Source organism: Dromiciops gliroides, chromosome 1, assembly GCF_019393635.1.
Source record: "Dromiciops gliroides isolate mDroGli1 chromosome 1, mDroGli1.pri, whole genome shotgun sequence".
In the NCBI taxonomy this organism is placed as follows: Eukaryota; Metazoa; Chordata; class Mammalia; order Microbiotheria; family Microbiotheriidae; genus Dromiciops; species Dromiciops gliroides.
The window spans coordinates 289,807,307-289,832,543 of record NC_057861.1 but is presented as its reverse complement, the minus strand read 5'-3'; the positions used below and the strand labels follow the sequence as shown (position 1 = coordinate 289,832,543).

Genomic DNA, 25,237 nt, shown 5'->3' with positions numbered 1-25,237 from the left:
TTTGCACAGAATAAAGGTGATTAGCTAATTGAATAGCAATAGTAAATGACCATTGAAGACAATGAAAAACACAAAACACTAAAGACACAGCTATTCATTTTTAGGCCAGAATATAGTTAGGAATGATTTCATTTTTAAGTGTTCAGAATAAGCTTTTCTTTACTATCAGTGACAACTAGGTTAACAGAGTTCTTAATAGAAATTGAACATATTAACACTAAAGGACATTACCATGAGAACATGCTTCTTCTGTGTTTGCTTGTAACAGGCAAAGAAGATTCCCACCTCATTAGAGAAGAGAAACCTATGAATTCAGTGGGCCTATTTGGCAGATGCATGTAGGATAGGGGCATGCCTCCTGCAATAATGGAAGAGATCTCTGCTATGTTTCAAGTACCCAATATAATGTAGTGCCCGGTAACAATCTATTACAAAGCAATTTTTATGAGCTGGGTAGTTTAGCCAAGAAACTAAAGGATGGCGAAAGAAAAATCATAGAAAAAAGAAATTGCAAGAGCCTGTGCTTTTATTGTAGATGGTGTTTTCAGAAGCAAATAAACTTGGTAGAGGAATGAGAAGATTGAAAGGCTTGAGTGATGGCAACAAGAAAGCAGTCCCCAGAAAAAGTTCTTCTTGGATGAGATGGTAAACATTGGGATGGTGATAGAAGTTTGACTATATTTATTTCATGGAAAAGCTAATCAATTGGGCAAGAGTGAAGTTTAAATCATCAATATACAGATGCTTAGAATTACTTAGGAATAAGGCAATTAGGATGCAGAGTAATGATTAGGAGATTTAACAGAGGGACCATTTAGTGCGGGTCCCAGACTCTTTTCTATTTAAATGGCCAAGGAAATGCTAAGAAAGTTAAAATGTACCATCAGAAGAGATTAGATAGGAGAAGGGGTTGAAAAAGGCCAGCTAGACAGAAAACATGTGTGATGTTGCTGTCACTGGATTCTGATTTACCTAAATGAGGAAGCATTTTGTAGACTTATCAATTAAGGTATTTTGACATCCTTAACCTCGATCTTTACTTGATTCTTATCATTACTGCATTATCCTAAGTTAATCTGTTTTGTTACTGGTTGCTCCTCTTTCAAACTTGGACATGCATAGTTCTTCTCTGATATTATTTATATTTCTGTGCTTTGGCAGAACCACAGAGAGCACCATTTGTTTTATACACACACTCCTTCAACATCCCCTTTGTTAGTCAGGGATAGGTATTTTTAAAAGATGAGACAATAGGGGGCAGCTAGGTGACACAGTGGATAAAGCACTGGCCCTGAATTCAGGAGGACCTGAGTTCAAATCCAGCCTCAGACACTTGATATTTACTAGCTGTGTGACCCTGGGCAAGTCACTTAACCCTCATTGCCCTGGAAAAAAAAAAAAGATGAAACAATGCAATCCCAGAGACCTTAAGTAACTTGAAAGAGGTGCTTCATTTGGTGATGCTATGGTAGACTCAGAAATGGAGCCCACATTTTTTGGCTTTTCTCCTAAATTACTTATCCACTAGACCACACTGCTTATCTGGATTATGAGGACTTGATTTAAATATTAAGAAGATATTGAAAACAGGACTGCATTTCAGTGAGAAAATGAAAGGGAAACACCCATATTTTTTAAGAGTTGGCATTTTTGACAGGAAAAAATAGAATGGAAAATTGTGGTCTTTGTGCAGTGGTATGGGAAGAATGAAATGGGTGTGATTACCCTACAACCCAATTGCATTTGATAGGCCCCTTTAGATGTTAAGATCTAGATAGAACTGGTCTTAGGCAAAGACAGGACTTATGAGAGTTCACACTGTGGTATTCATAAGGTAGCCTCCCCTTTCTGTACCCTTCCCACTCTACCTTCTACTACTTCATTGCAATGTTGTACCCAATACTCTTCATATCCTCCTTATTCCTTCCCTATTAAACCTGTTTTAGTAAAAGATCAGATAAATGCATTCCCTAGTGAGTCCTGAACTAATAAAACTTAGTGTGCTACCCCTAACGGGTGGGGAGATTCTGAGTTTTAACAGCAAAGTGCTAAACCAAAGAAACAAATCTCTAATAGTAGGATTGCAGGCATCAGTAAGGCAGTTGGAGAATGCATATTGGGGGATAGGCAATTTTTGGAATCTTGGAAATCATATTATTTAGAGAGTTCCTACTCTGCCCTTTCATAAGGCTGGCCTCAGCTTTAGTATTACAGCCTTCATACTTGATAACTGCACACTTAATTCTGAAGAACAGTTTGATGTTTGCTTTTTTCCCCTCCTTCTCAAACTATGAAATTAATTTTCACCTAGCTTACTGACTTGAGATGGTAGAATGAAAGAAAGTTTAAGGAAATGGATATAGGGAGATAACAGCAAAGTAAAGAGAAAACAAAAACAGATCAAGGCTGTTGACTCATTCTTTTCTCCCAGATGAGATCTAGAAGTCCTATCTTGAGGGCATATTATATAGTAAGGGAAACTTTTTAGAAGACTACAGTATGAATCTTAAAAATCACTTGGCACTGTGTTGAAATACTATCAGATTTTTTGGGGCAGCTAGATGGCGCAGTGGATAGAGCACTGGCGGTGGAGTCAGGAGTACCTGAGTTCGAATCCGGCCTCAGACACTTAACACTTACTAGCTGTGTGACCCTGGGCAAGTCACTTAACCCCAATTGCCTCACTAAAAAAAAGCCAAACAAACAAAACAAACAAACAAAAAAGAAATACTATCAGCCTTTTTTTTGAAGGGGAAGAGAGGTACTGATTCAGGTATGCAATTGCTAGACTAAGCAAGGTTAAATTATCAGTTGTACACTATTAGTAAAACTTCAGGAAAAAAGACAAATATGGAACAACAGAGAATATCAAATCAACATGCATTACAGTAGATGTTGGTAAAAGATGAAAATCAATAAGGAATCTGTACCCAGTAGTTCAATGGAACACTTTCATAGTATAAAATCAGGGAACCAGAGGGGGAAAAAAAAACTGAAATGTGACTTTAATGTAGTAGAATTGGTGGCAACTCCAAACTAACTAATTTTCCATGTCTATATAGAGTGGTAATACTAAACACTACAGTCTACTCCCACCCCAACCTCCACCTCAATTCCTAGAAACTCCACTCAGAGAAAATAGTATTTCTGGGAATAACATCATACCACCATCAGTTTTTCAGAAACAGCTGTCGATTCCAGAAAGTAATGCTTTCAGAGAAAATACCTGCCTCACCACTATATTTATATGTATCTGTAGTTTTCCAAATTTCTTTTACAAAAATCTCCCAAAAGGGGAAATTCATTTTTCCAAATCAAGAAATCATCACTTACATGGGACCAAAGACAGTTGTGCTAAAATAATTAAAGTGTTTCCATTAAGTAAAACAACCCCAAACTGAGGTATGAAAAAAGTTAGAAGAATAGAAATGTTTTCAGATTTCATTTTTTAAAAATTGGAGTCAGCAGTATTCCCATGGATCAATGGAACATTTGAAAAAGATACCCTACTTGAAAATGAGAAAGTGAATGGGTTAAAAGTAGAAAATCAAGTACTTTCCCTGTCTACCTTGAGAAGAATGCCAAAGTAAACCAACACCTCAAATGATGAAAAGTAAACTAGAATTTTTCTATGTGTGTGTATAATTGCTCTCTTCCCCTTTAGCACACTATCATAATAGAGGGTTCTGGCTGATTAAAAACAGAAGAAGAATGTGAAATGGAAAATACTGGGAAAATCATATCTAAATTTCATGGGGAAAAGTGTGAGCAACAGTAACTCTGAGACACAAATCGAATAAACTGTTGATAAAATGGTCTCCTAGTAACTGAGAATAGCTATGCAGTTAGAATAATTGGTAGGAACCTGATTAAAAGGGCTATGTAAGGAAGCTGAACATGGACTATATCTAGCAGCCAATAAGAGTGGAAATATCATCCACAGAATAATAAGGTATGTTAATATTACTGTTAAAGAAGCTGATTTCCATGGGTGGCTTGTGGAATTACTCTTATTACTTTGCTTATACAGTTTCTACCCTGGAACATATCTATAATGATAGGCTTTCGATCTGAGCTTTGTGTCTGCCTAAGCATTTCAAAACAACTTAGTAATAGATCAAAGAAAAGGGTCTAATATCTATACTATAGAGAATGTTTGTAGTAAGTTATCAATGTATTGGAAAACTATAGATGATATTTTCTTATGAGAAACTTTCTCTTCATTTCACTCAGGTGTCATGTGAACAATTCTTATAAAACAAAGGTGGTAAGTGCCACTTAGTGTACTGAGATAGAAAAATCTAGAAATACGATTTCACTAACCAGTTAAATATTCAGCTTGAATCACCACAGGTCAATTAACCTAAAAAAAAAAGATGTGATCTGAAAGGGTAGAGAGATGGTCTGCCACTGGCACTCAGTTGGTATCCCACTGATTATACTACTGTGCTAATGTTTAAAATCTATCACGAACAAAGGACTGATTCAGGGGAAATTACAAATTCCAGTAGTTAACAATGTTTACGGACCTTTTACCTTTACAACACTCTCTGGTCTGCTTTGGTCCACGATTTAATAAGGCAACAGATAAGACAGCTCTGAGTTATCCAGTGTATAGTGCATTTAAAGATGTTCCTAGCTGAGGAGCAATTTAGGCAAATAACATCTTCCTAGCATCTCTGATCTTCATAAACAGGTCTCTAATGTTTTGGGAGAATATAAATAGTATTTGTGTATAGCCAAATGAGAAAACAAGTTAGTGTGTTTATGGTATTTCAAACACTTCTCTTTTTTATGGGCACTCTGGGTGCTAGTAATAGTTTGACAAAAGCAGGAGGGCAGTCAGCCAAAGAATCCATTGTAGTAAGGAAAGCCCTTCTGACCCAATGAACAGAAAAAACAAGATGCTTTGACCACCACTTAGGGAAGCAACAGCATGGTCCTCATCGATCAAGCCAGATCTGTATATTAAAGGCACAGTTACTTTAATTCTATTTGGCTCAACTAAGGCATTTCTGTGTGTGTGTGTGTGTGTGTGTGTGTGTGTATGTACATTTGATAACACTTTTTTTCCTGCAAATGGTGTTTTTAAACATTTATCTCATTCATATAAAAGTATGATTTTATAAAGTCATAGGACATTCTATAAGCAAAAGCAATCTGCTTATTTTATAATTGCACCTTCGGATATCACAAAGGTAGAAACTTTAATTTAAATGCAGTCCTGATTTTAAGTTATAAACTCCTTTCACCAGAAATATTTGAATCACTAAAATAAAAATGGATTCTTAAAAAAATAACCTTTACTGATAAAAACCTTGAATATTTATGTCATTTTGTACATTTAGATTCAATCTCAATTGGAAAGTACTTGCTTTCTTAAGTTAGCTATGTCATTGGGTATTATTTTCAGGTCAGTAAAATTTATATTTAAAATGTAAAAAAAGTTCTACATCACTATAATCTCCTTTAAAAATAATTGGAGGGGGGACAGCTAGGTGGCGCAGTGGATAGAGCACTGGCCCTGGAGTCAGGAGTACCTGAGTTCAAATCCGGCCTCAGACACTTAACACTTACTAGCTGTGTGACCCTGGGCAAGTCACTTAACCCCAATTGCCTCACTAAAAAAAAAATAAATAAATAATTGGAGGGGGCAGCTAGGTGGTGTAGTGGATAGAGCACCCGCCCTGGATTAAGGAAGACCTGAGTTCAAATCTGGCCTCAGACCCTTGACACTTACTAGCTGTGTGACCCTGGGCAAGTCACTTAACCCCAATTGCCTCAACTCCTCCCCCCCCAAAAAAAAAGAAAAGAAAAGAAAGAAAATAATTGGAAATTGGGGCAGCTAGATGGTGCAGTAGATAGAGCACCGGCCCTGGATTCAGGAAGTCCTGAGTTCAAATCCGGATTCAGACACTTGACACTTACTTGCTGTGTGACCCTAGGCAAGTTACTTAACCCCAATTGCCTCACCAAAAAAAATAATTGGAAATTTTTTTTTTGTGGGAGAAAGTAGTTACAAATATTGACATTTGGGTAGGAAATGAAGAGCTCAGACTAAAGTTAGTGAATCAGCAAATTTAGAGGGAAAAGTATTTATGAATTTTGAAAACATGTACTCGAGCTACCTGAGTAGTTTCTTTGGAGAAAATAATCTTTAAATATTAATTTTTTTTAAAAGACATTCACTTTGCTAATTTTCAAAATAAAACTATTTTCAAGAAAAGTGAATTGATAAGAGGACTAATTTTTGTTACTAACAGAATTTCTATCAGCTTTTTTATCCATAATATTGCATCACTATCTGGCAAAGTATAGTCAATAATTCCTATATAATGATGTTCAATATCTCTGCAGATACATCAAAACACAACTCACTGTAAGTTACTGTCTTTTTATCAAATGCAGAGCTGTAGATTCAGACAGCTATGGCTTTGCCTACAACTTTCCCTAGTTTTATAATTTTGTAGAATCTTGTATTTGTTAATGGGGGTCTAGATAGAGCTGAAAGGGTCCTAAGAGACAATCTAGTAAACCTATCTTATTTTACAGACAGAGAAACTGAGGACCGGTTAAGTGACAACCAGTGACATAGCTATATATGGTTGAGTCAGGATTCAAACTCAGGTCTTCTGATTCAAATGTAGTTTTCTTGCTACTATATCCTAATTCTGAATTTTTGCTTGAAAAAAATAGATATGGATAAATATTAATGGGATATCAATATTGTGAGTTTTGAAGGTATGTATTGAAAAAAATTAAATTTCTTATAGCAATGTTAAAACATCCCATGGATATTTTGTTTTGTTTTGTTTTGAAACACATATGTTACTTGGTTGGGGTATTGTGGGTGGATTTCTGTAGAACTCAACTTTTAAACTTCCTGACACTTAGAAAAAAAAATCCTCTTTAAATTTTGTAAGAATATATATTTAGATTATAGATACTATTCATGTATTTTTCTAATAAATACACAAATAAGCTATACATTATATAAAATAATGTTATTAATATTACTACTGAATTGTTATGTAAAACTGACATAAAATATAGCTGTACAAATAAATTAAAATGTTTCTGGGTTTTTGATTAAATAGAATCCTTATTATAGTACAATATCATATGTTACCTGGTTGATTTAGATAGCCTAGTTATTTATTATAATCATTAAATATGTTTTTACAAAATTTAATACGTCTCCCTATTAAAAATGAAAGAAATTGGAATACACATTCTTAATTACACATGATTGGCTGCTTGCTAATAATGAATCAATTAAATTGTCTTATTCCTGTTAATGACTTACAGTTTGAATTTTGTGGAAATCCCGGCAAGGAAGATGGACCGTTCATTCCAGGTAAAAGAACTGGAGGAAGGCCAGGTAGTCCTGGGTAAGCTGCTGGCAGACTGATACCATGAAGTGGACTACTGTCCATCATGCCTGGTTGCTGTACACTTAAACCAAGAACATCTGTCGCCTTCTTTATACGATCCAGTTCTTGCTGTGCCATCAGCTGTCGAACAGTTGTAGGAGCTAAATAATCTTTCTCCCGGTCTAGCTGACTTCCAACAGTTTCTCTCACTTTTGAAATGTGTTGTTTGGAAAAAATATGATCTCTGATGGACAAACGGGCAGAGTACTTCACCCCACATAGAGAACATTCTGGCTTGGTGCCATCAGTTCCACTTTGATTGATCATGAATGGCTTCCCAATATTAATTTTAAATTTCTTTTCTTTTGCTCGAGCATTCTGAAACCACACTTGGACAACTCGTTTAGGCAGGCCGATCTCATTCCCTAGCATTTCACATTCTTGCATGGTTGGAGTTCTGTAATCACTAAAGCAAGCCTTGAGGACCTTGAGTTGAAGGTTACTCATTTGGGTTCGGAAGCGCTTGTGACCTGGTCGATCACTGCTTTTGGATTTAAAAGGGTTACTGGATCCAAATGGATTGGGTGAGCTAGGATCAGCTATGCTAGATGTTTCACTCCGGTCAGCATTATCATCAGGGTCATCAGTGATATAAAAACTTTGGTCATGGTCACCATCTTTGTCATTAAAATGGATTGAGGGGCTTGTAAGGGAAAAGAGAAATTTGTCATCGCAACCCTCTGTCGTAGGCGTGGTTGCTGTTTTTGGCAAAGTTTCAAGTGTTTTGGGCTCTTTTGGGGATAATGCAGGTTTTACATCTCCAGTACTTCCAGTGGTGCTTTCCATTTCATTATTCCCTTCATCTCCTGTGGTGGCATCGCTGATAGCTGTATTAATTGATGAAGTCTCATCAAAGTCAGTCTTATTTTGGTCATATCCAGCTTCAGCAGGAGGCGCATTTAGATTCTCTATGTCTTCAGTGCATTCTGCTTTGAAAGAAGAAGGACTTAAAAGGTTTTTGGGGGACAGCTCTGCTGTTTTACTAACAGGTGTTGAAACAGTAGAAGCTAATTCATTTTCACTGGAAAGATCAATTTTAGTTAATGACAAAGATGGATAATCAAAAAAAATATATTTTTGTGGACTTTCTCCTCCATCTTCTGTTGATATCAAAGGGCTTGGTGGCAGACTGTAACCTGCCTGCTTGCCTTCATTCCAGTGACGAGAGCGAATGTGACTTTCTAAAGCTGACTTTGCTTTGAATAGGGCTCGACAAAAGGGGCATCGTTTGTGAGACTGGGCTGGCCCTACTGCACGGAACTGGCCTTTCCTTTCTCGAGCTCTAGTGTTTTGAAACCAGACTTGTACCACCCTCTTTTTCAGTCCAACCTCACGTGCAATGTGATCCAGCATTTTTCTGGTTGGATTGGAATCCAACAGATATTTTTCATATAGTATTTCCAGCTGCTCAGGGGTGATTGTGGTCCTCAAACGTTTGTCACGATGTTGATCTTCACCGCTATTTCCTCCCTCCTTTTCACTACAATTATTATCTTCTTTATCATCCATTTTCCTCTTCAGTGAACCAGAAACAGTTGCAGGGGCTGTTGTGTGGGATGAGCCTGTCTGTGGTGGCATCTGAGCTAAAGGACCAGTAAGAAGCTGTCCAGTCATCAGTGGGTTGTTGGGGTCAAATATCATATAGGGCATATCCATGGGCCTTTCTAAAAACTGAGAATGGAGAAATTGGTTTTGAGCTGCTAGGAAATGCATGTGCTGGTGCTCCTGCCAAAGTTCCAGGGTTGGAAAGGCAACTGTACACTGATCACATTGGTATTGTAGCAACTGTGGAGGTAGACTGTTCTGGAGAGAAGTCATTGAGATTGGTAGTGGGCTGGAAGGGACAGGTGTTGTCTGTGATGCAGAGGGGGGTCTTCCAATAAGTTGGGATTGTTTTGGTGGCTGTGACTGAGACGCTGAAGGCTGTGGATCTGAGGATGGTGTTGCTATGGGAAGGATGGATTTGGTGCTTTGAGAAGGAGGGGAGGCGTCACTCTGCTTTGGCTTTTCTGTGGGGTATTCAGGTTTAGGAGAAGTTTTTTCAGGCTCTGGCTTAGGGGAAGGGATTAGGGGAGTACTAGACCCAGAACCAGAACTTGCTGCAGTGACAGCTGAGTTTTTGGCAGTGTCTGTTGGGCCAGTTACCGTGCAATGTTTATATACCATCTGATCTGTGGCATCCATAGAGTCTTCGGTTTGGCTTTCATCTTGGGCATCATCATCTTCATCTTTATAACACTGTTTTTTCTGATGGGTGATCAAGTCAAAAATCCTGGGGAAAACCACACTGCACTTTTTACACTGGTATTGCATGTTGCTTGTTCTTATATACCGCTCATTTGTGAGTTCTCTTTTTTCATTATCTTTAGTTTCTGCTTGATTCTCATAACTCTTGCGAGCTTTCTGACGGGCATTCTGGAACCACACAACAATCACTCGAGTAGGTAGGTTGAGGACAGTGGAAAGCTGCTCAATTTCGTCATCTTTTGGATAAGCATTTGTGTCAAAAAAGTCTTGTAATACTCTAAGCTGGTAGTCGGTAAACCTAGTCCTAGAAGACCTTTTACTGAAAGATGCATCTGATTTGTAATGTTCCAAGGTGGTAGGCTGGGGATCAATTCTGATATCTTCCAATACAGTTATGGGAGGGTTACTGAAATTGTATGGTGAATCCTTGTTCCTTTGTCGTTCCTTAAAAAGTGTATTCCGAAACCAGTGTTTGATAACTTTTTGGGAGAGACCAGATTTTTCTGCCATTTCTTGGATCTGTTCTTCACTTGGAGAATTGTTGATATCAAAATAAGCCCGCAAGATTTTTAATTGATCATCTGTGATTCTTGTCCGTGGGCGCTTGAACTGAGAATGCCGTAAGAAATTTGGATCTAATCCAAGCTGCTGTTGGCAGAGCTGAGTGAGATCAGCAGAAATGGTATCCATCTGTGGCAGTTGAAGAGCAAGCTGAGGAGGTAGTGCAGGATGTTGGACTGGTTGCATCATAATGGGAGGGAAAAGGGGAAGGTCTAGAGAAACAGGCAGCTGGACCTGAGGGGGAGCAGAAGGTGGAGGAGGGGGTGGAGGAGGGGGAGGAGGAGGAGGAGGTGGGGGTGGAGGTGTGGGTGGTGGAGCCTGCAGGGGAGTAGGAGGTGTGTTCTGGATTTTTCCAGAACCAACAGAAGAAGGCTGGGAGGGGGCTGGAGGCAAGGGAGGTGGTGGTGGTGGTGGAGGTGGAGTCTCTGGAGAAGGGGGCGAAATCGGATAAAGCTTGTCATAGGCCTCTCTGTACTGACGAGCAAATTTTTCTAGAGCTCCATAGGGAAAAAACTGGCCATGCACATGCTCTTGATGACTCTTTAAAATAAGAACATTGGAAAATAATTTACTACATGTCCCACATTCTAGTTTATCAGTATTTTCCCCTTCTCCAGCTTTGTTCTTCTTCTGTACTTTCTGCCTATTTTCATTATATTGGATGACTAATTCAAAACCAAAGTTTTCTAACAAGGCTTTGGCAGCATTTCCCCTTGCCCCTGAAGCTATCCGGGGTGGAGGGATGGTTGGTTCTAAGGGTTTTTGTTTCTTCATGTCTTTGTTTTCCTTGAGTCCTTCATTTTCATTTGTAAATTCTTGCTTTGGTTTTTCTGGCTTCTCAGAAATCTCTTCTGTATCCTTATATGATGGCAAATCCTTCATTAATGGGCAGTCCACATTTCCAATACTGTTTTGCTCTTGTTTTAGCAACTTGGTTGCTTGTTGTTGCTGTTGCTGTTGCTGCTGCTGCTGTTGCTGCTGCTGCTTTTGAGACTGAATTTGGGGTTGGGTAGTTTGGTATTGTTGTGCTTGTTGCTGTAATATCTGGAGTTGGGTTTGACCGACATGATGCTGAGTTTGAATCTGCTGCTTCAAGTCTTCAAGCAGGGAACCGGCCATCCCAGCCATTCCTGGCATACCAAATGTGGCTGAGCCTGGCAAGCCCAGATCTGGGCTCAAGCTGAACTCTGTCCCAGGGATGTAGAATGGAAAAAGGAATTGAGGCTGTTGGAACTGCAGCAGCGCTTCTGGGGTCATTGGGAAATGAGGCAGAAATGCTGGGTTTAAAAACTGAGGCTGAAAGAATGCAGCTTGCTGTTGTAACTCATGCTGTAATTGCATCTGAAGTTGTGCTGGTGACTGGGGTGGGTGATGTGGAGGTTGAGCAGAGATTAATTCAGAAGCTTGCTTTTTATTTAGTTCTTTGGCATCTAAATGGGTATCTTTGCTATTAACTGCTGGTAAGCTCATCGACTCTAACATCCCTTGTCCAGGACTATTAACATTTGCAGCAATACTATTTCCACCACCTATGTTACCACTTGGTTCTAACTTGGCAGCCCTTGCTTTTGTCTGGTGAAGTACAGACCTCATGTGGATTTCCAATGTAGAACTTTGGCTATAGGCAACATTACAAATGCTGCACTTGTAAGGTTTGTTATCTGTGCTACTGTTAGTTTCTTGGGGAACAGGACTGGATGCTTCCTGTAAGACTTTTTTCAATTTATGTAAATGGGAAACTGAATTATAATGGACCAAGAGAATGTTCTTTTGTGTGAAAGATTCTTTACACACTGTACATTTATATGGGCGAGATGGGTCTAGAAACTTTTCCATAGTAAAATTTGGCCCTTTTCTAAAAGGTAAGGTCCGCTTTGGTTCTGAGCCCATGTCATCAGGAATAGAGCTACTATCACTTCCTACAGGGCTTGCTTTTCCCTCTTGGTCCATCTCATATTCTCTCTCTATTTCCTGTTCTAGGGCATGATCATCCTGCGCCATATTTTCATTTTCTGCCCATAGTTCGCCATTAACAGGTAAAGACGCATACAATTGTTGAAGTTCACCTTCATTTAGTTCTGGGTGGCCTGCTTCCAAGTGTTTTTTTAGAGCCTGGAATGTACGGAAGCTACGCTGGCAGAGGCTACACATAGTTGCTGCCCGGATAGCGTGATACTGGGAATGGATCTGAAGCTTCTGCATAGTCTTAAAAGCCAAGCTACAATGGTTACAGCGGTACTTATAAACATGGCGATCTGAAACAGAGAGCTGTTGCCTTTTCTGCTGTTCATTTAATTGATCTTGTAGTGAGTCAGTGACCTTGACATCCTTGCTGCCACTCTTATTCCATTCTGGCATATCTGTGGACTCCTTAGGTGGCTTCTGTTCCTCAACCTTAATTTCCATTCCAGTCTTTGATTCCTCAAGGCCTGGGATGCTTTTGTCATCTAAAGGACTTTCACCTGGGTAAAAGAAGAAAAGGAAGGTCTTTCAGAGAAAAGTGTACTGGGTGTAAAGTGACACACACACACACATTTATATTTTCTGGGGACAACGTAGATATTTTAAAAACCTACCTATATCTGACAATAAGGCATTCATGCATTTGAAGACTGTATAATCCCCAAGCCTTGGAACTTTTTAGGCACTTCTACATTACTTTCTATTTGATTTATCTCCTTGACTAGATAATAAGCTCCTCAAAGGCAAGGGTCATGTCTGATTCATTTTGGGGTTTTCTTCAGAGTATAACTGAGTGATTGGCACAGTGGATTATCAAAAATAATCATTGGAATGAAGGCATATGCAATGATTTGGATAAGAAGAATGATAGCTGAGATTTATTGAGTGCTTTACTATTCGTAAAGCACTGTACATCTATTATCCCATTTGAGTCACATAATAACTCTGTGGTTGCACATCAGAATTATATCAAAACAAACAAGCATTCAGACATGCTGACATCATAAAAGCTGAGTTCACCAAGAGCAAAAGCAAGCCCTCACACCTTTAGGTACAATAGCACTCTGGAAATCCTTTGGAAAACATGACCCTAAACAATACTTTTCTTTCTTTTCTCCCCTCCTTCTTTTGTATGTTAACAATAATATTAGTACCTCTAAAGAAAAAAAAGGCCGGCAGGGTCCCTTTCCCAGATTTTGCAGGTTTTATAAAGAGACTTGCCTACCTGAATACTTCCCAGATCCTTCAGTTAGGATGGTTGCAGGTGTATCACGCTCTGATTTCTCAGTGGTGGCAGTTGGCAATAGCATACTGTTGGGCATCATCACATCAGGGACAGGAACCTTTAGAAATCAAAGAGACAAACAGTAAATTCACCAAAGAAATGGCACTGCTTACAAATGAGTCACATAATGTAGTTTTTGGAAGCATACTTCTCCTTCATGATTTTCCATATATTTCATATATAAGGCAGTGATTTCTTTTTCCTATTTCAATCAGTGCTGTAGAAATGCTCTATTAATCTTTTTCTGTTCTGGTTTTGCTATATTAATCTCTTTTTTCTGTTCTGGTTCTGGTTTTCTGTTCTGGTTGTGTTCTTTTTTTAAAAAATATGTTGGTCTTAAAAAGAAAGCAAAGAAATTTTGAAAATCATAGGTCCCAGATTAGTAATTTGATTAAATACTATAGATGTAAATGTAAATAAAAGAAGGCCACAAAACACATGCTAATTAATGAATTATGTCTGATATCATGTTTGTTTTTTTCACCCAAGAGTAAGTGATAGCTAACTGGTCCTGACTAGGACCTTTTAAACACAATGTACAGTAGTTTTCAACAAATCAGAAAAACTTAGCTTTTAAGTACAAATAAATTCCATAGTGATACCTTTAGATAAATTCTGTCAAACATGCATCAATATTTTGTATTCTTACTGTCATAAGCAGCTTCTCCACACAATCAGGAGACACACTGTGTAAATGGGTCAAATGAAGCTGGAGATGCATTTTGTTGCTGAGGACGTCCTGGCAGAGGGGACAGCAGATGACAGGCTGCATTGAATGCTGTGACAGGACATGCATCTGGATACGGTTTGGGTCCCTACTATTGTAGTTACAATAAGGACACTGATAGAACTGGAAAATATTAAATAGATATGACAGCTATTAGTTCATGTATTTTAATGACTCAATAATGTTAGAAGTAATACCAACAATCAATTAGAACTTGTACTTTTCCAATTACAATGTTTACATACATTTCAACAGCATGGTACTTTTTGTTCTCTAAAACTACCCAGAAGAAAACAATGAAAATGCATTTTTTTTTCTTTCATGGGGAGGAGTATATGTTTTATACCACATAGATAACAAGAAAGATTTGGAAGGCAATGGAAATTACTTTATTTACCTGCTCAGGACAAAACTTATTGTCCTCAGTGGATTTTGATCTTTTAGCTGCACCATCCTCTTCTTTTGCCTGCAGGAGTTGCTGTGTCCCTATTGCCACATTGGCTTTCAGCTCCTTTTCTGGTGTGATTATTCCTGCTGCTAAAACACAATTTAACAACAAAATTAAGAAGATCAACAATATTAAAGTCTAAAAATATACAATGTTTACAAATTATTTGTGATTATCAGTCCATATTCTCTCTCTGTCTCTCTGTCTCTCTCTCACACATACACACACACATCAAAAGTAGACAAATTCTTTTAAATGTAAAATGCTGTTCTGAAAATGCAAGATCACACTTCCTTTTTGTCCACTAGCTAAGTGGACTCTATAAATACATTTAAAAATGTACTCCTGTCTCATGTTTAGATAACCTTAGGTTGCCTTGAAAGATTAATCAATAACATGCTCTCACCAGCATCCCAGTCAGAATTTCTATATTGCATTAAAACAAATCAACTTTTCACTCATAAATCCTTACTTCACAAAATAATTAATTTACTAATGTTTAATTACCTTCCTCTTTTCTAAAATGCCATGGCATTGAAATGATTGCAATATTCTAAGAAGCGCTGACTAGTCACAACTGTAAAGCTAAAGCATTTTTTAAGTGGTGAAATGTAGGATTTAAAAATTAACCATACATTACATATCTGCTGAGATTAGCAATTTGCTTTGGCTTTCAGTGTTTACTTTGTGTGTTTTACACATATTTTTGTAGCCCAGATCCCAAGAATATAATTGTTTTCTGAAGATGATTCTAGTATTCAGTGTTAAATACTGTATTTTAAATTATGCCTGGATGAGCTATGCAATGTGGACAAGGCTTGGACACATCAAAGGAAAGAGTGCAATTCTAATTTCCCAGTCCAACAGAAAATTCTTTCCACCGTCAATTTGCCAGATAATCTCTTCTGCTAGGCTGGATATTACAACAGCATTGGGTAGGCATGTCACATACATCTCACGACAAACACAAAACCTCATTTACCAACCATTCCAATCTCATCATAGTGCGGCATCATCTGACCTTTTTTCTGCTGTTTATTATGAGTATTTCTAATTTTAACTTTCAATTTTCACCATCTTCCAGTCAATTTGCAACTAAATTATTTCCAGGGTGAGGACACTATCACTGGACAACTGGGTGCAAATACATCTTGAAATGCAATGAAGCTAAACCATTGATTGCTATCAGACCCAACGTAAATATATGGTCCAGGGGTAATCTGATTGTATGCTGTGCATGAAGATTTATCTTGATTTTTTTCAATCCACATACGGTTCATATAAATGAACAAATTGCACCTCATTGCACAATAACTTAGTTTTAATTTAAAAATAAGGTCAGGATGTTATGGAAACAAAGTAAAGATGAACAAAGAAAATGCATTTTTTCTCTTATGGGGAAAAGTATATGTTTTATACAACATAAAATAGAAATTTCAAATTCTGAAAGCTATGTTAAGTTAAAAGGAAATGAGAAGACCAACATTAATATGAATATATGAAATGGGAATAGTGATAATTGGTGAACAATAAGTATTTTTCTCTTAGTTACTTTACTGATTGACATGGAATTAAAGTTCACTTTTTGACAAACTATACTGATTTGTATTTCTAGTATTAAAATCTCTAATATTTATTCAAAATTGTTAATTTAATTATTAGGAGATGAAACATCTTAAGGTATTTTAAAGATTTTCTCTGTTTTGTAACCAATTTATCAAATTTCCATGTGAATAAAATTACTAGTTTTACTATATCAATAAAGGCTTTTCACCCAAAATATTTGCTATTCAAAAAATAATACAGAAATGAACTCTTATCTTGTAATTGTTTATGGCACCAATGACTGTGCCATTATTTCTCTAAGCAGAATGTAGCTTTCATTGTTGTCTTAAGAGACTTAAAGAAAAAAAAAAGGTTATAGAAACCAAATGACAGATAATATTTATGAATATGCTACTTTGATAGACTCAGAAAAATGGTTTGTTATTCTTTTTCCATCACCTTTACTTCTTACTATCAGAGGTCTCTATCAGTTGACTATTCTTGTGTTTCTCCAAATTCCTTCATTTTAAAGATTACCTCATTAAGGAGTAAGACTATTTCTCCCTCACAGCCATGCTACATTCCCATATCGTTTTGGATGAGCATACAGCACATAACCAAAATTTTAGATTGGGTCCACTCATTTCTTGTGACTGGTAAACACTCTGTAAGAGTTAAGAGGGAATTTATATGACTTTGGTACTTCTATAGTTTATGAAGAATTGGAACCAGAATGAATCTTTTGGTTGGATCCATGTCTATTACATAAATGTAACTTGACTTGAGCTCCACAGGCATGGTGCTTGCATTATTATGATATTATTGTAATTATTATTATCACCATTACTTTATTCTTTTCAACAACAATAATTGTAGCAATGGCTTACATTTCTATGGCACTATAGGATAATAAAGCATTTAAAACATATTAATAAACCATATTAAACATATTATTGACTTTAACAACAACACTGTGGGGTAGGTATATTATTCTCATTATGCCCTTTTACAGATGAAGATGTGTTCAAATACATTCAACACTCAAGATCACAGAGCTAGTTAGTTCTAGCACCAGGATTTCTGTCTACAAATTCAGTGCTCCTTCTGCTACACTCTGCAGCTATATAATAACTTTGTCAATTTCTACATAATAATGATTACCAAATGGTTCAAGCAATTATATATTTCAAGGGTCAATAGCAAATCTGTGTTTCATATAATTGATATATTTTAATCAATTTATTTAAGACACATGAAAATATAATTGTTTTATTTATTAAAATTTCATGGAATATCAAGAATATAAGTTAAATATAATATAACTCTGATGCAATATCATTTAAGCTATATTTAATTCCCCTACTATACATAAAATTTACTCTTGACATTGACTGGGCCAATTAGCTCTCTTGGTTAAGTCACTGTAATCATGAGAGCCAGGTTCCACACATATACAAGTTAGCTTCATATCATGAAAAACTTACATAATAACTATAGACTATAACCCTTCTTCTTGGACAGTCACAGTGGTCAGAAGGGAGAATATGGAATAATGTATAATAGGATGGTTTAATGTATGGCTATGAAAGCTACTGGAAGTACATGTTATATTGATAAAAGGTAATCAATGCTATCTTCAAAGACCAAATTAAAAAACAATATTGGTTTGCCATTTGACTTTGCACAGAATTCACATTGTACTTCCTAAAAGGCATAGGATAGTTTTAATATGCTTAAGAAATTGTAGGGGCAGGTGGGTGGTGCAGTGGATAGAGCACTGTCCCTAGATTCAGGAGGACCTGAGTTCAAATCCGACCTCAGACACTTAACACTTACTAACTGTGTGATCCTAGGCAAGTCACTTAACCCCAATTGCCTCACCACAAAAAAAAGAAAGAAAGAAAGAAAGAAAGAAAGAAATTGTAGAAGGGTTTCAGCACTTCACTCTGGGTTCTTTTGCTGAGTAACTATGATCATTAAATATTTTATACTATTAATCTGATAACTAAGTCAAGGCAGCTGGACTGAGCCAGCTATTATGTCCCTTCAGCTATAGGTTCTATGATCTTATGACCTATGAGATTTTAGAAGACACTGATAGAATTTTGTCATTGTGTACAGTTTAGTTATATAGCTTTTTACTTAATAGATACTCAGGTCTCCTAGGGAATATTCCAAGATAGGGTGATCTTATATTTTAAAATATATCATGATTCTAGAAAAAACACCCATGTAATTCCAATGTGTTTATAATTTTAAAAGTTAAACTTAATTATAAATAAGTACAACTAATAAATGCCTATCTGTCAGTTATGAAATTATTTAACTTGTGTAAGATTACTAATGTGAAAATGCCATAATTCATTATAGTTTAGATTCTGGCTCTCTAATAAGTCTCCTAAAATACAGTTCTAAAATGGTTTATGTTCATAACAAGTGAGGAAAATCCAATAAACCACATGTACTAACAAAACAAACCTTGAAAAAAATAAACCCAAACACTAGGTTATTATTTATGAATCAATGTATTTGATAAAGTTTACATAATTTAAGACTTTAGATATAACAGAGGATGTTATTCTACTCCAAATAATTCTAAAATTATTATTACTGGTATAGTATTCTAATTAGACTAGAATGAAAGGATAATTTTAATTGCAATAATGAAGGTTAATTTCCATCTTTCCTCATGTTTACTACCTTATTAAAAACTGGTCCCCTTAGCCATGGCAGAGACATATTACATTTTCAATGCAAATGTATTAATCTGGATAAACTCCATATTAATTCTTGCACTGCATAGAGCTGTAATTTGGATTATAATTAATCTAAAGTGGCACTAGATTTAAATGACAATATAAATGAGGCATTAGGAGGCTTTTCTATTATGAATGAATATTCAACAAATATAACTCGCATATTTCCAAGTCTGGTTTTAGAAGCTCTAGTCCTTGAGATAAAGTAAAGAACACAGTACAAGAACTTAGACAAACATACTGTTACTAAACATATGTTAATCTTTCCTGTTTAACAAATTCTACATGAAAGAAGGGACATACTATTTCCCTGTTAACTTGCTAAGGCTGAGATTACTTTTTTAGTTTTCTTGGTATTTCTTTGGAAATACTTAGAACACTGAACTAAAAGGAGTAAGTTCTGATTGACATACAATTATACATACATGGTTATGCACTTATTAGAAATATTTGCTAGGTAAAAGTCCATTCCATGGTAAGAGTTTTATATCTACAAAGACTCAATTTAGAAAGCAGAAAACTTTGCCACAAGTGCAGTTTAAGAGTTGTAACAAGAGCCCGTCTTGTGGGTAGTTGTCAGGTGCCAAGAACAATTATTTTACATATCAGGGATTGCTTTTAGCTGATTTTTATTTTGAATATCCTTCTAGCCCTGCAGGTATGTGAAGAGCATACAATGGGCTCTATTCTCTGAACTTCTTAAATTACTCTTCTATAGTAAAATTAAGCACGTAGAGAGAACCATGACTACTCTTCAGGGCCCTAGGATACCATTCCTCCCGAAGAACACTAAATAATGCTTATGAGTAGAGATTCTGCCTGTTTTTATCATTGCATCCAAATGTAGTTTCATCCTCAATAGTAAGTATAAACACTGGATTCCTAGAAAACTCCTTTCTTCAAAATTGGATCTAAACCGGTTTTCTCTTTTAAACCACTGGAAGATTTAAAGAGTCCAAAATAATGTAAACTATTGTTGTGTTATGTAGCCACTCAATAAGCCAGATAATTGACCATTCAAGTAAAAGGCTAAGCAAGACCTTCTGTGTAGTCTATTTGTAATAAATGTCAGAATTCAAGCAGATCTTTTCAGGATTCAGAGGGCCTGAGTTCAAAACCTGCTTATGCAATTTATGCTACTTGCATGGTCTTAATTTAATTTCTCAGGGTCCAGTTTGTTTCTTGTTCTAAATCTTCTGTTCCCTTGTGGTGCCCACCTTACTGAGTATATTTCTAATACAACGGTTGCATTGATATTGGAAAAATAATAGCTACCTTTTTCAAGAAATGTTAACATATTGCCCTTAACATTATCTCATCATTAGGCACTTCAGAATCTCTGCCAATAATGTGCTAATAAAAGAGACTAATAGTGTGTCATATTTAGTAGTTCATCAAATATTTTTGTTTTACCAGTATTCTTAAATTGAAGCCAACAGGATCTAATTGAAGTTAGAATTATACACTATGATATGTCCAGAAGTAAATTTAAAAGATGCTTTCCTCACTGCCTCCTGAAATAAATGGGAAAGGTTCACCAATTGGTTTTTGAAGCCTATCCCCAAACTTAAGGCTGAATTACAAATATGGGTTAATTAGGTTTAAGTCAACTTTCAGGTAAGGTGATATTTTCTGTACAACTAAATGTCATTATAATAAATGCAAGCTAAGAAGCTTTATATGCTGTTGTCATTGGGATACAAGGAAAAGAGAAATGATTACCTAGCAGTAATAGGCCTGTACCCATTTCAGCCCTTCTTCAGCCTCAATGAAGCTAACATACTGTAAGTAGGTATAGCGTGCAGCTGAAGTAGCCAATGCAATATTCATTACAACCGTGGAGCTCCATCTCATACATAAAAAAGCATGGATGAAGTGATATATTTGCCAAATCAAACAGAGAAAAAGCCTTAGGTATCTAAGGCAGATGCTGGCCCCCGGCTTGTTTGTGCACCAGTAAATGTCATGACATGAAGGGTTTGTTTTCAAAGACAGTAGCTTTCATTACTGGGATTTGTCTATTCAAGGAGATCAAAATTACCTAACTCCTAATCCGTTTTCAATGATATTTCCTCTTACTTAGGCTGAATCATCTGTAAACTTTTTCCACTGGATTTCATGTATTTTGTTTGAAATGCCTCAAATAAATGCCTCCAAAAAGGGAAAATTCTTGAGTATAAGTTGTCAGACAGAAAAGGAGAAAAAAAAACAAAACATATTCTTAGGGTTATGAGGGTAGAGGGGTATATGATTGTAGGGACAAAAATTCAAGTGGTATCTAATCCTATGCTTATGAAAAATTAATATGCCATCAGAGGAATCACAAGTACAGCTAAGATTAATGAAAGGCGCTTAAAAAATTACAAGCACACAAACTGATTTGATTAAAAAATAATCTCACTGGTCGTCCTGTAATATTCTTCAACTTATCCGTATCTATTCTGTCAGATGGTTATGATTAAAAATAGGTCAATGGGAGGCTACTGATAGAAATCACATGCCAAATGCACATGCAATGAATAGTAGTGGGATGTCCAGACAGTTTAAAATGAAAAAGCTTTTAATAAGTCTTAAAGAAAAGGGGAGGGAGAGAAGGAATGATACTGGGGTTGGGGTCTGAGAAATTCTAGCATCTTACCAGGATCATGACTAGCTTTTTTGCCTTCAGAGCTGTCTTTCTCACTCGTGTCTTTATCATCATCAGCAACCACGGATGTAGGTTTAATGACTGCTTCTGGCTCTTCCCCTTGTTCTTCTGTTAAGAAAAGAAAAAAACATGCCAATAGCTTAGGGACCAATTTATATCACTCAAGAGTCAGATTATTCCAACAAACAAGATGGACACATTCAAAGGTTTTATGTTAATTTTGAATCATTTTTAAGAATTCCTATTCAACTAAGAAGTTATAAACATTTCTTTAGTAAGACTTTATGAAATTGCCAATAGGAATTCACATCAAAAGCAATTCATTTTGTATTCATTGACTACAAGTGATCTGTGATTTTTTTAAGCCCATAGAAAGGCAAATAAAAGAAAACATAAAACATACATAACCTTACAATTAAAAGCCACATAAGGTAGGACCTTAAATCCTTCAGATGTGACATTCTTGGACTATAGTAGGAGAATCTTTGAAGATCAATTCTTTGAAAGTCTAACAATTACAAACTGGCACAATCCAGGCATCCTTAGACCATAAGGTGGGCATAATCCCCTTCCCTTTATCACCAGCAGCATAAAAATGTCCCACTGTATTTGATAATGGACAAAAACCTTTAGCTGCTCTGAGAAGCTGACAGTTCCCTTCTATAGGGGGAGCTCTTCCTGGTAAGGGACATAAAATGGTACATTGCTTCAGAGAGAACAGCATCATCCACACCTCACTTACGTGTTCACACCAGCTAGATTACATGGAAATCTTCACAGTAACTCAACCCTATTTAATTATTCTGTAAATCTTAGCTATGCTGCTGCTGGTGGATTAATCTGTTTATGCAGTTAGCTTCTATGCTGGGGCTGTGTAGCACTAATCCGTGAAAGACCCACTGTTCTCTTTCATCCTGTGATCATTTGTCTCTCACTGTGCTGATGTCACATTTTAATGAATTTTTAGCAATCTGAGTAATGCCAGATAACCAGACTTGCAACTCCCCACAGCATGGCATGCTGTTTTCATTGCAGCACGAAAAATAAAAATCATATTTCCCCATTCAGGTAGGAATTACATAAATTAGGAGAAGAAGGTAAAATGGGATTTGAAGCACCAGGCTGCTCAATTTCATAAAATCTTTAATGACCATATAAATTAACCCTGGAAAGGCAAAAGGTCACAGACACACATTTGCATACACTCCTCTTATTTGCTTTTGATAAGCACAGCTTTTATGCAGAGAACATGATACAATTAACCCTTCAGTATCCATACAAAATGCCTGGCTACCGACATTTTAAGTGTCAAGCATTAACTGAAAATTACACACTGCATAAAATTTTCATTGCAAATGCTATAGTGATTGAAAGGGGAAATCGTGGCCCTCTCCACACCCCATGTTTTATTAATAACATTCTGACAGCAGAATGAAATATCCTCTGTCATATGTAGCAGCTGAGCACAAAAAAATTGCTACTTAGTGCCTCTCTTGCCAACCATGCCCTGCCCCAGAGTAAGCAGAACAACAATGGAGGAGGCCCCTGCAGCCTCCAGGAGCACATATAAAAGTTATGTGCAAAAAAAAAAAAAAAGCATTTAGTGAATTTTAAATTAAACAGTTTGTTTGTTACAGCTACGAACCCTTTTCTGAGCACATGCCACAGATCAAGTAATGGTGCATATTTACAGTTTGGTCTGTGTACACAAAAAGAGGTGTAGGCCCCAGTTTGGGTGGCCAAAAGGACCACAGTCAGAGGTAAGCAGCCCTGGTAGGCAAATGCATATACGGAAATTACTGTGAGAGGGGAAGGTGGGGAGGGAAACACTTCACTGTTTTAGCCTGTTTTTTCCCCCTCAGTGATGATTGCTAATCAAACACGGTAGGGTCCCTTGTCACAGCTGGAAGGGAGGCTGTATTTGTCAGGGTGGCAGGGGAGCACAGTTTGGGATGCTGTGTAGCTGTGATCATGACTGGATTGGGTTATGTTAATGCCAAGTGCACCCACGTGAGGCTCATATCCAGTGTCAGGCCCTGGGGCCTAAGACAGCCTATGGCAATTACTTCTCAACTCATCCTCCGGAATGGACACGGGCTTCTTTTAGTAGATTTACTGGACCTTTTCCCCAGGGCTGGAAAATAAAGTGTCAAAGGGCTACTGAGTGTCCTTATCTTGAGGGGACATAAAATTGTAAGGGCTATCACAGCACACATTAATAAAACATTGCGTGTCACCAGAAGAAAAAGAAAATTATGAAGCTACTAAAACAAAAAAGCTACAGTGTAATCTGGGTCTCATCAGGACATTTTTTTTTTTTTGCAGGGTGCTCTCCTGTTTTCCTGGTATGTGCTTTAAGTGTGAGAGAAATTCCCAGACATGTTCTCCTATACATCATCGTGGTGTCTGACCTCAGCCTGACCCTGGCAACAGTTTGAGAAATCTGAATGCGAACAAAGACTCTGTGTCAGCAGCAGGGAGAGATTGTGGGATAGACTTTCCCCATCAACTTAATCGCAAACAGCAGTTCTGAGGCCATAACTTTGCAGTACTCTTCCAAGCCACAAACACATAACCTTTGGAGGTGAAGTCTCCCCCCGCCCCCATCACCCCTTCTGTGATTTTTTTTTCCCAATGCTCTGGTACTTCCTTTGATGTAGCCAGGCAATTAGCTCTAAAGTTCAAGCAAGGCAGGCTTGTTTTATGGTTTGGAAGGTGAGAGCTGTTTATTGCAGGTAGGCTCTTTGGGGCCATAAAACAGGGCAAATTTTTAATCGTGCAAAAAAATCAGACCAGCAACATACTTCTCATAAAGACATTATCATTGTAATGCAAAGATGAAAGTGACTACTTAGACTTTGGGAGCCCCTTGTGTACATACAAACACACGCCCATGCATACATGTATATGCATATATAAACACATATATTCATATATTCACATACGTTTACACACATATATTCTACCCAACAAATACCATATAAATATACATATACAATGGTGTACAGATATAGCCAATAAATACCAAATTTATATAAATATATTTTATATGTATAATTTAAAAATATATATGTGCTTTGCCCCTCAAAAAAGCATGTTTAATAAAAATCTACTGATAAATTTATTATTAAAGACAAGAATCACCTTGGTAGTCATATTTGGGAGTGTTATCTATTTGAAAATTAGATGTGAATCACTTATATTCTCCTAGCTAACAAACACCAAATAAAACCCCCTACCAAAGTAGTTATTGTGTTTACTAATAAACTTATTAAAATATTTTTATTAATTATACATTTTGAGCAGCAAGGCAGGATCTCACTTCATCTTTGCATCCTGTGTCAAATACACAATGAGTACTTACTGCTTCCCAAATAGGATTGAATTAATAAACTTGCATGAAATATATATACAGAATTTGGGGAACATACTTGAAATCCATATAGGTTTCCTTTTACAGTTTTGTTTACAAAAACTATCAAAGATATCTTTTTTAAAAATAGCCAATTGTATATTTATATGCTATACCTAAATTAAAAACAGTTATTAAGTTTCATTAGTGCTTCATTAATAAGTGACAAGCCATAGAAAAACCTTTCAGGCTAAAACAGAGAAGACAACATCTC

The 25,237-nt window shown here is 36.7% G+C and overlaps 1 protein-coding gene across 3 annotated transcripts in view; it reads right to left on the bottom strand.

Moving 5' to 3' along the window:
- ZFHX4 (zinc finger homeobox 4) overlaps positions 1-25,237 on the bottom strand; it is a 232,014-nt gene that overhangs the window by 4,839 nt on the left and 201,938 nt on the right. For 2 of the 3 annotated variants that reach the window (XM_043985338.1, XM_043985328.1), the window contains exons 6-10: positions 21,603-21,719; positions 14,613-14,752; positions 14,138-14,338; positions 13,429-13,546; positions 7,307-12,703 (exon numbers count right to left, since the gene is read on the bottom strand). In XM_043985338.1, coding sequence (XP_043841273.1) covers positions 7,307-12,703; positions 13,429-13,546; positions 14,138-14,338; positions 14,613-14,752; positions 21,603-21,719 — 5,973 coding nt within the window. The remainder of the gene's footprint in view (positions 1-7,306; positions 12,704-13,428; positions 13,547-14,137; positions 14,339-14,612; positions 14,753-21,602; positions 21,720-25,237) is intronic. The other variant, XM_043985346.1, reaches the window with a different exon arrangement.